The sequence below is a fragment of the Otolemur garnettii genome, unplaced genomic scaffold, assembly GCF_000181295.1.
Source record: "Otolemur garnettii isolate 467f Iridium unplaced genomic scaffold, OtoGar3 scaffold00027, whole genome shotgun sequence".
Taxonomy (NCBI): domain Eukaryota; kingdom Metazoa; phylum Chordata; class Mammalia; order Primates; family Galagidae; genus Otolemur; species Otolemur garnettii.
The window spans coordinates 20,199,204-20,211,065 of NW_003852422.1; the positions used below are offsets into that span (position 1 = coordinate 20,199,204).

Below are 11,862 nucleotides of genomic sequence, written 5' to 3' on the forward strand. Positions count from 1 at the left end.
GGTCTACAATTGTGTTCCACCATACCTGGCTAAGTTTCTTTTTGTTTTTTGTTTTAAGAGATCAGGCTCTCACTACATTGCCCAGGCTGCCCTCAAACTCCTGGCCTCAAGGGATCCTCCCAAAGCCCTGGGATTACAGACATGTCACAGCACCCAAACTTATCCTGTAAATTTAATGTTTAATTGTGGGCTATAATTTTGGAAATATTTAAGTTACAGTAAGTTTCAACGTAGTCTTAATAACTGTCGAATTTTACCTTACAACATTTAAAGTATTCTAATTAAAGAGACACAGCAAAATGTCATCCTAACAGCCTTCAGAGCATGCAATAGCCTTGACAGGAAATCCGACAGTGGCCAGAAAGCAGTAGCAGAATACAAAACGATGGCCAGCTGGCCTCTTCCATTTCCTCGAATGCTGTGATATTGGCCTATCTCCAAAGAATGGCTAAACTGAGTTAGCTTTACCCTTTTTTTACCCCTTTTATTTAAATTCACTCAAATAAATTTGCTTGGATAAGTTTGGAACGTTTGCTCCCTAACTGGAACGCACTACAGGCTACCGATTTTATTCTACAAAACCTTAAAAAACAAAAATAAAACCTTAGATGAGAATGCTATTGATTTAGTATTCTCGGTGAGTGGATGATAACATTTACTGGTTAGTTCACAAAACTGACCCCCCAAAACTCACAAAGTAACGTTTATTATGTAAAGTTTTCAAATGTATGCAAAACTAGAATAGTTTAATTAAACGCCCATGCACCCATCATCCTGTTTCCTACAAAGATGAACACAACCCAATTTCTTATCCACACCCCCACCCTATTTTCCGCACTTCAGCCCCAGGATTATTTTGAACCCCATTATTTTAAGCCAGTCCCATATATTATCTCACCATTTTTTCCATAAACTTTCCAGTTCGAATCTTCAAAAGAAAATTCATCATGCCAAAGAATAGAATGAATGTTAAACTTCTTGAAAAGACATTTCAACGACCTTTGATTTAAAAACAATGTTCTGCGTTAAACAACCAATGGAAATATGGCATGGGAAATTAACTCTTGGAAATAACAGCTCTGCGACTGCTAAATGGTGAAAGCTAACGTTTGTTTATTCTGCAGCAGAAAGAGGACAATCTACGGAGCTGCGAAGCCCAAGACTGCCGGCGCCCGTCGGCCGCGCACCTTTCCCCCACCCCGGGTGCGCAGGGTTCCAACTTTCCACCCCTTTTTAGGCAACATCCTCCCTTTGGGGTTCCGCTGCCCGCGTGGGTCACAGACAGACACAGTCACCGTCTTGGATGAGCTGCTTTTCCCTCTGAGACCGTTTATCCAGCAGCCGGCGAGAGCGCCACAGAGCGCGGACGGAGCGCCCCGAGGTCCCCGCCAGGTCCCGCCGACCCGGTACCCTCCTCGCCGACGACTGTCCCCCTAAAGTGTTCTTCTGACCACGGAGCCCCCACACGCGCCCTCCCGCCACTCTTCCTTTAGCTTTTTCCTCCGGCTGTCAAGGGACGGGACGTCCCTCGAAAATACATCCTATCCGCCCCAACACACCCACTAAGGCCCCCAAAGAGATTAAAAACCCACACGGACACAGCTCTCTGGCGAAAGCCTAGGCCTGCAGCCGGACTGGAGACGCGACAGAGCATCCCCGAGCCGAACACCGCCCCGCCTCGGGCCCCACGGCTCGCAGCCGCCTCCGCCGTCACAGGGAGAACCACACCCGCGCTCGCTTTCAAACCGACCCAACATGGCGCTGGGCCGCGGTGCGCAGGCGCGGCGCGAGGGGCGGGGCCAGCCGAGCCCGGCGCGGGCGGGGCAGGGGGCGCTGCGGGGCGTTCGGGCGCCGCCCCTGCTGGGAGGTGTAGTTTCTCCTCTTCTTTCTGGGGCGGGCAGGGGGCGGTTCTGGACCACATCCCCGCCTGCCCCCCGCTCGGACCCGCCTCCGTCACCGCTATTCTCAGCCAGTCTAGTCGCCGGCTGGCTGCTCCCCCTTCGGCCGGCACTCGGGGCTGTGGGAGCGGACGGGATGGGGAGGGAACGGGGCCGCTGGCTGTCGTCGTTTGGCTCGCCGAGAGCCAGCCCCACAGCCCCGGTCCTCCCAAGCCGGCCCTGCCCCGGGTTTCGGAGCTCTTGTCTCAGCTAGCGGGCAGCTCCCCCCACCGCTCTCTTCCTGCCCTCCTCAGTGCCTTCCCCGTCCATCCCGGCCCGGGCCCTGCCAGGGTCCAGCTAGCCCCTCACACACAAAGCAGATGCTTGGTGAACGAAGGGAGTTTGGCTAGGGATGGGATTTAATCAACTCCTTGGGGACCTTAATTCCCAGGGAAGAATGGCAGTGACCCAGCACGGATTGGGGACCCAGTCAGGCAGCCCAGAAAGAGGGAGATTATACAAACAGATGTAAAGACCCGCTAACAACAAGTGTGAACATGTCTACAAGGCTGGGACTGGATATGAGGTGCGAAGAATCCAGTTTCAACCAAGTGGTGTGTCGAAATAAGATGCCATCTCAAATATTGGTTTATGTTTATTTTCCACTGACCTTATGCCTCCGTCTGAATATGTTCCAGCTCATCTAATGTTACATCACCAGGTAAAACAACTGTCATCTCGCTGTTTGCTCTTGCTCCCTTTCACCCTCTCTACCTTACTAAAAGTTACCTTCCCTTTTCTGTTGCAAATGAAAAAGCCCACATGCTATAAAACTTAATTTAGTGGTTAAAACATACTCCCTTGTGTCAGTGAGTGTAAGTGATTTGAAAATAAGACACAGGCCTTGCAGGCACTAATAGTGTGTTCCAATAACCTGGAAAATTTTGAGATCAATCAATATCAAGTAAGTTGCCCATAGGAAATCTAGAACTGTATTTTATTTGTCAAAACAAGCCCAAGTCAGAGAACAGCCAAGGATTGTTAATGGCCTGAACTTGAAAGTTAGATTTTCTTTTTTTTTTTTTTTCAATCCACATTCCACTTGGTCTTCTTTAAAATAACTTCTTAAAAGTTCTTGCCATAAACAGTATCTTTTTAAGTTTCTTGTACTACCTTTTTCTTCATCTCCGGGTATATATAGCATGTATTTCCTAATGGTGATATAAAGTATAAATAAAGGATGCTGGGAAGATATAAAGGAAATTATGAAATTCAGTTACTCATATTATCAAATTAATTCTACTTAATGCTTTGTTCCTTCACAGGTTAAAAGCCATGGAGATTTCCACAAGGATTTTGAAAAGAGTTCCAATAGTTATTAAAATTCTGAACTAAATCTTTTAGGAAAGGTAAAGAAATCAGAACTCTACTAGGAAAGAGAAGGTTATAATGGGTTACTAAAGCCTTTCAAATATAGAAGCTAAAAAATAGCTGTTATGCCTTGCTGGAAAACCAAAGGAGAGAAAATAGATTTGTGATGCAACCTAAAGAGTTTTAGGTGAGAGCTAAAGAAGAAATGTTCTGATAATTAAACTTCCAGAAAGTTCACTGAGGGGCTTAAGGAGGCAGGTCTTGGAGAGTTTAAGTGATGGATTTAAATGTGTCCATTTTTTTAATCCACATTCCACCGTCTTTAAAATAATTTCTTAAAATTCTTGCCATAAACAGTATCTTTTAAGAAAAGAAACTAACCTTTTTGATCAGCTAGAATAGGGCCACACATTGTTTGAAGCACTTCTATATATATTAGTTAATCTTTGTAACAACTCTATGAGATAGGTATTATTACCCCCATTCTACAGATATAGAAATTGAAGTTCAAAGGTTAAGCCATTCACCCAAAATAATACAACTGGTGGTGAGTGGCAAGGTCAGGATTTGAATCTAGCTCTGTGTTTTTACCTTCTTTCCATTACACCTGTCAGCTTCCCCTAACTAAAAGGTGAATGATGGGCCAAAGGACCATTGAGACACAGCTTCCTGAACTCATTCACACCAAAAATAATAACTTACTCAACTGTCTTTGCTACACCTACCATAGTACCTTTCTCAGTTCCTTTGGGCCACTATAACCAAGTACCATAGACTAGATGGCTTATCAATAGTACAAATTTATTTATTCTAGTTCTGGAAGCTGGAAGTCCAGGGTCCCTGGGTGGGTTCTGGGGAGGGCTCTTTTCCACTTGTTAGCTTCTGGCAGCGTCCTCAATGGCAATAGGAGCGAATGAGCTCTCTGGGTTCTCTTTTATAAGGACACTAATTCTATTCAAGTGGGCTCAGTCCTCATGACCTAATCACCTAAACACCCTACATCCTAATATCATCACCTTGGGATTTAAGATTTCAAGACATGAATTTTAGGCACACTAAAACATTTAGTCCATTGCCATACTTCAAGTAAATGTGTTTAAGTTGATTTAAACTTGATCCTGTCTGAGAAGGTGACATCTAAGCAAAGACACCAATGAAGCAGAGTCAGCCAGGTGAACCCATGGGGGAAGAATGTTCCAAGCAGAGGGAATGGCAAGTACAAAGACCTGAGGTAGGAAGTTTCTTGGCTGTGTTTGAGGAACATCCAGGAGATCAATATGATTGCTGCTAAGTGGATGAGAAGAAGACTAGTAGGAAGTATACTTGAAGGGGAGCCAGGAGTCAGGCAACTTACTTTAAAAAGAATACATGATCAATAGACAGTGATGCTTTATGAATGAAAGGAAACATGATAGAAATGGTCATGGTTTATTGAATGACTAGTGTGTGCTAGGTAGGCACTGAAGTGTATTATCTTATTTAATCCTCACACTAAATCTTTAAAGGAGATACTGTCCCAATTTTACACCTTGGGAAATATTAATATTAATTTTTCACCTAATAGAAATATTAAGTAACATGGTTCACACAGTAAGTGGCATTTGACCGAGGTTTCTGATTCCAGAGTCTGGCTTTTTCGATTATACTGGCATTTTCTCTTTGAAAGACTTTGAGTAAGGAGAAAGGGGTTCATGCATGCATGCATTCAACAAGTAATTACTGTTCATTGCCATGTGCCAGGCACTGCAGAAATAGTATTAAAGAGTAATGTAGCATTTTAGACGTTCTTAGATCATTACATTCTTACCAATCATTTTTTTTTTAAAACTTTGCAGATAGATGGACTATAAGGCAATTGCCCAACAAACCACCCAAGAAGTTTTAGATTACAGTCAAGATACATCAGGCTGGAAAGTGGTTAAGACTTCAGTAAGAAAACAAGTTCAATATGTTTTAAGAGATTATCTTTTAATGAGAAATAATTCATTGTAAAAAAAATGTTTTTAATACTTTTTTGGTTAGGCTTGGTGGCTCATACCTATAATCCTAGCACCCTGGGAGGCGAGGTTGGGTGGGTTACTTGAGCTCAGGAGTTCAAGATGAGCCTTAGCAAAACTGAGACCCCTGGCTCGTCTAAAAATTAAAAAAAAAAAAAAAACCTAGCCAAAAGTTGCTATGAGCTATGACGCGAAGGCAGTCTACCCAGGGTTTGACAGAGAGACACTGTCTCCAAAAAATAAAGTAAAATACTTTCTCTGCTGGGCAAGGTGGTGCATACCTGTCATCCCAGCTATTTGGAGGCTGAGGCAAGAGGATCACTTGAGCCTAGGAGCTCAGGGCTTCAGTGCCCTGTCACTGTGCATGTAAATCTGTAATGTGCTCCAGCTACACAACAGTGAGACCCATCTCTAAATACATATAGATTTTCTTTCTTTTACAAACTAGAAAAAAGCATATTTTAACTTTTGTTTTATTTATTATTTTGATTTCTTCTATATCTGACCATAATTCATCTGTGGATTTTTATTCCCCTTTGAGAAAAAAGTAACTGTTTCCTGCAAGCCTTCTATAAAATTTCGTGGAAATCTGTGAGTATAATTTCCTATGTACAATCATTGTTTTAACTTCAGTGGCATTAATATATGTTGAATTCATTGCTGCTTCATTAACTTAACAAATATTTGATAGCAATCAGGAAATAAAAATTACTGGCCCTATGCTGAAATGTGATATTAAAAAAATAATGCGGGGGGCAGGAGGATTGGCCAGCTCTCACCTAACAGGCCCAATGTAAGGCTATACAGCAACACCCCCAAGGAAAGCGCTCAACTACCACTTGAACTTCACCTTAGAAATAAAAACAGTGTAAACTAATCATTTGTGCCTTCACATTAATCTAAAATTTTAAAAAAAGAAGCCAGTTGAAATAAAGAAATCTCATTCACATAAATAAAAATAAAATAGAGCAATTATATGCCATCTAATCTTTTATTTTCAAACCCGAAGACAGTCAGGAAAAAAAAAAAAACCTTTCCATGAATAATTCACTAAAATGGGAAATTTGCACTTGAAGAAATAATTTAAAAGCAGATTTGTATTTTCTTGCTAACAGTAATAACTTATGGTCTTCCCCCCCCCCCGTTTTTGTTTGTTTTTCTTTTTGTATTTGTAATTGTTGGTGTTGGGGTTTCTTTCTGTTTAATTATGGGTACAAAGTAGTTGCCTATCTTTACAAGGAACACGCGATGTTTTACCCTACGGTCTTTTAAATCCTTCACCTAGCCATTAAATCAACCACCAAGAGGGAAAGTTTATTTTCTATATATATGCATTTTTTCTCTGTAAGCTGCTTTTAAAGGTATTTTGAGAATCCTGTATTTGAAATATAAGTATACACTAAAGGAAACTGTGCTGACATTTTTTAACTTTAAAATTGTTCATTTATTGCCCATATATCATAACAGTGCCATCAGATCACGTTACTGACGAGACCAAATTGTATTCAATTTTAAATTGACTTCTCTCTCTTTTTTTTTTATTAAATGATAGCTGTGTACATTAATGCAATCATGGGGTACAATGTGGTGTTTTCATATACAATTTGAAATATTTTCATCAAACTGGTTAACATAGCTTTTGTGTCATTTTCTAAGTTATTGTGTTAAGACATTTATATTCTACTCTTAGAAAGATTCACTTGTACCCTTGTAAGATAAACCATAGAAGTGATCCCTCCAATCACCCTCCCTCCATGCATCCCCCCTGCCCTCCCTGCCCCTCCCCATATTCTTAGGCTATAATTAGGTTATAGCTTTCATATGAAAGCTATAAATTAGTTTCATAATAGGGCTGTGTACATTGGATACTTTTTCTTCCATTCTTGTGATACTTTGCTAAGAAGAACATTTTCCAGCTCCATCCATGTAAACATGAAGGACGTAAAGTCTCCACCTTTCTTTATGGCTGCATAGTATTCCATGGTGTACATGTACCACAGTTTATTGATCCATTCGTGGATCAATGGGCAAAATTGACTTCTCTTTTAAGTCCACTCCTTTCAACTACTTCGTTACATACTGATTTTTTTTTCATGTGGCTAAAATTTACCTATTCTTATGTGCTAGTCTAATTTTTCACTATTGGAAAAAGCTGGTATTATTTCTCCCATTTATTTTGACAATTCTTGAGAAAATAATCTATACCTTTGTTTCTAAAAGAGTAATGATTCTAATAGTGGCGCTCTCAAGACTAAACTGAAGAAGGAGTGGATTGTTGTCAGTCCCAGGCACAATAGGGGAGTAAACTTTCAGATAATGTGGCTTTTTGATATCTTGTAGATCAAACCAACTTAAACAGAAAACCTATTTATTCATCAAAAAAAACCTTGGAAGTTATTCATTCTAAAAATACTGAGTATTAACATGCAAAAAGCCATTCAAAGAATAGCTTCCCTTAAGCTACTTTAAAGCTTATTGGAAACTTGACAAACAGTTGGAACAAACTTTCTGCATTCACATTTTGAGTGAAATTTATATGCAGTGTGTGCTAGTTATTTATTGATGCTACTTAAACATTTATTATCTCCTGGTTTCTATGGGTTAAGAATCCAGGAATAGCTAAGCTGGTTCCCTCTGTTTCAAGGAAACTCAGAAAGCTGTACTCAAAGTGTCAGCTGGAGCTTAGGTCTCATCTGAAGGCTCAGTTGAGGGAAGCTCTGCGTTCAGAATCACTCACCTGCTTGTTGGCAGGATTCATTTGCTCATGGGCTATTGAAGCAAGGGCCTCAGTTCTTTGATGGCTCTTAGCTGGAACGCTCCTTAGTTTCTTGATGTATGGGCCTCTAAAAGGCTGTTCAAAACATGGCAGTTTACTTTCCTTGGAGTGAGAGTTCTAGAGGGAGCAAGAAAAAGAGTAAACAAGACAGAAGCCAACATCTTTCTTCAACCTAAGAAGTGACTTCCACTTATTTTGTAATATTCTATTTACGAGAATTGAATCACTAGATCCAGACCTGACTCAGAGAGAGGAGATTACAGAGGATGTCAATACCAGGAGACAGGGTTTATTGCAGGCCATTCAGAGGCTGCCTCCCGCACACTGATTTGGCAAACTTTTAATTCTGCTTTGTAATTGAGTTCAATAGATACCAGACACAGCTTCAAAATTAAGATTGATAAAAAGTACATGAAATTCAATTTTGCATGCATATTTTCTCAAGCACAACTCACTAATTCTCCTAACTTTTCCGTGCTTAAGTACAGAAGAGCAATCTGTATTTGTCCAAGTACAAATATTATTCAAGGCGACCATGCCAAGTGTTTAGGTTCCTACAAAGGAGATCAAACTAAATATATTAGTCAGATTGGTCTCCATCATTTGAAAACTTATCTTCCTGAGCCTGGAGTGAGAAGAAAGTGAGATTGCAGTTAAATGGAGAGGAACGCTCAAAAAGCTTAAAATGTTTTCAGTTCAAACAAAACATCAGGATTTTATATAAAGAGTTATAATAAAGCAAGAAACAGATGCATGTGACTTTAGAATGGGCAAATGAGTACAAATATCTTACACTTTGGAGATGTATAGTATGGTCCATTGCAATTTGTCAAACTAGCATCTGGGAGAAATGTAAACCCTCCAAATGCCCTGTGGAGGAAAAATGGGTTGCACTGTCAAATTTTCCAAACATTCTATTGCATGCTTAGTATATTTTCTTTTTAGAGATTTGCTCCAAGGTTCAGAGAAGTACTAAAGTTGCAAAACTTGTTTTACTTTAATTCAAACTTTCCCAAATTTCTTTTATCAAGAACACATGTTAGCCTAGACTCTAGAGAATAGATTATTGATCTTGGATTTGGTTCTGAAAGCAACTCTAACATAAAGAAAGAAGTAGTTGACTTTTCATCTTCTTCCTTCTCCTATCCTAGGGCAAGCCACCATCATCATCTCTAAGTAACCTCCTCGTGTTAAGGTTAGAGTAGCCTTCTAATGGTCTTCTTGTATCTGTTCTTGCCTCCTCAATTATATCCCATTCTTCACACAAGGCCTATGGTAGATTTTTAAAATATAATCCAGATTGTGTCACTTCCCTGCCTAAATCTTCTAAAGCAGCAGTTCTCAACCTGTGGGTCGCAACCCCTTTGTAACAATTGAAAATACATCGTGGCATTAGGAAGGTTGAGAACCACTGTTCTAAAGGCTTCCCATTGCATCTAAAATAAAGTTCATACCTTTTTTTTTTTTAGTTAAACAATGATTTCATTGCTTGAGTTCATAGACAGCCATAGAGGCTGTAATGACTCATACTTCCAACTGGAAGAATTGTAATATCAAGCCAATTGATGAATTCACCTCTGTGCCAGAATAAGATGGAATTTGGCATCCTTAGCCTTTCTAAGCCTCTCAAGATGTTTTCAAACAGCAACTGCTTTCTTAATGGTAGAGATCCTCGGGGTTGTCAGGAGCAAGTCCTATTGCCAGTCACAAAACTTTCATGGGCAAGGCTGGGTGAGTCCCTCAGGATCACACCGATCTGTGAGGGGGTCAGGCCCTGCTGGATCACTTTGTAAATCTGCTCCCTCACGTTGCCAGGCGTCAGCTTCAGCCAAGTGGCAACGACAGGGCAAAGCTGATGGGAACAGGCCTTTCCCAGGAGCATGTATGTGAGCCCTAACAGTGGTGATCAGTGATGAGGCAGAAGAAAAAAAGAGCAAGTTGAAACATTTCATCATGATCTGCACGTCACTGTCTGGCCTTTGTCAACCTTGGGCCCAGATTTCCTACCTTCTTCCTGCTTCATTTGCCTCCTCCCCATGTTACAGCCACAACAGGCTTCCATCCCTCGAATGCACTGAACTTAGATCCACCTCAGAGCCTTCATAGTTGACCTTTTCTTGCCTGGCATGCTGCTCCCCCAAATCTTTCCAAGGCTAATGGCATTTCTGTCCTCAAGGACTGAGATTCATTAGCTCCTCTTTAGAGTGACCTTCCTGGCCACTTTGCCCAAGTTCCCAAATACACAGAGTCAGGCACTGTTTGCTATTCTGCTATTATCTTCGTCATGGCACTTACCACTATATGTGATTTGTCTTTACTTGTTTTCCTATTTGTTATATGTCTTTTTATTACAGTATAAACTTGACAAGAATAGGCATGTGAATAGGAACCAGACCAGAAATAAATCTCCCTTGTTCAGTGCAGTATCTGTAGCACCAAAATAGTGTCTCAACATACATAGACCCTCAATAAATATTTATTAAATAAATCTATGATCTTTATATTGGTTACCAAATGGAAAGTTAAATACCATATAACTATAAGTGCAAAACAAACCCTTCAACATATTTTCTTAACATATTCCTTTTCAAAATAATCTACCACCCAGAAAGGGGCCACTTATGGTTCTCTTTGAGCATCTCCCTGCATGCGTGAGTAGCATTTCAGTTCTTTGGTTGGAATTTCTCTCCTTTATGCCCTGGAGAGATGAAATACAGACCTAGCAACACAGTTTGGCCTGTGCATTCCCTAAAATAATATATGTTAATTATGGCAATTTACAGTTAAACCTTGCTACTTCCCATAGAATATTAGTGTATTAAATTGTTGATTGTCCTTTCATGCTTTCTTCACTGTTATTGCTAAGTTAGCCTACCTTTACAAAACAATAGCTTATTTTCAGCTTAGACTAAAGTGTGAATTTTATTACAGATATCGTGTTGAAGGGATAATTCCAGAATCATCAACTAAGCTATCTGATTTTCTCTACAACCCTGGAAATAGAGTTACATGGGATAAAGCGTTGCAGATGTACAAAATGGTACACAGGATTGATTCGGTAATTTGTTGTTTAAACTGCATTAGTGTGTTTTTAGTTTTATACTAATATCTTTGTGAGTTGAGTTTATTAAAACTATGTCATGTAGACACTTATTTTATAGATTCACATGGAGTTGAAATCTTTATAGAAGCCTTAAAATTTCCCTCTTTATTTGTCAAGTTTAATTCTATTAGCTTTATTCTTTTTGTAAATACGTATTACATTCTGAATGTGCATATTACAGGATCAGCTCTTACAGATATGTGCCATTTTGTTATGAGGGAACCAAACTCAGGGATTCACCTCCCTTATATGGAAAACAACAATTAAGCATGCCTGGTCGATGGGAATTCTGCAGACTTATCTTAGTCGTATTACATTAGATACTACCTAGCAGAAAGCATGCAGACCCACACAATAGAGACCAAAGAACAAACAGCATGTAAGGCTTAAGAGTAAAGATAAAGTAAGCAAATAACAGTATATAAAAGGTTGCAGTTTAGGAACGCTTTCAAATACATTGTCTCACTTAAACAGATAAGAAGAGGGAGAATTAAAAATAATAATCAAAGACAAATACAGGTAATTGGAATAAAAAGTTGAAGACAGGCTAGAGAAAGGAAAAGAGAATATCAGAGGCAAGTAGGGTTTAGAAAGGGATAGAAGAAAAGATCCTGTGAGGTGAGGGTAGGGTGGAAGCTCAGGAGGAGAAACAAATGAAATAAGAGAAGAAGAATGACCCAGGGTGCAGAGGTGGCAATGAGGGCAAAGCACTGAGTGAGGGATTCTGAGCTGTGGGGC

General features: G+C 40.1%; 1 protein-coding gene across 1 annotated transcript in view; it reads left to right on the forward strand.

The window, feature by feature from the left end:
- The first annotated feature begins 5,087 nt into the window (after positions 1–5,087).
- Positions 5,088–11,862, forward strand: part of STARD6 (StAR related lipid transfer domain containing 6) — an 18,337-nt gene continuing 11,562 nt past the window's right edge. The window contains exons 1-3 of the mRNA XM_003788479.2: positions 5,088–5,177; positions 5,787–5,836; positions 10,953–11,079. Coding sequence (XP_003788527.1) covers positions 5,088–5,177; positions 5,787–5,836; positions 10,953–11,079 — 267 coding nt within the window. The remainder of the gene's footprint in view (positions 5,178–5,786; positions 5,837–10,952; positions 11,080–11,862) is intronic.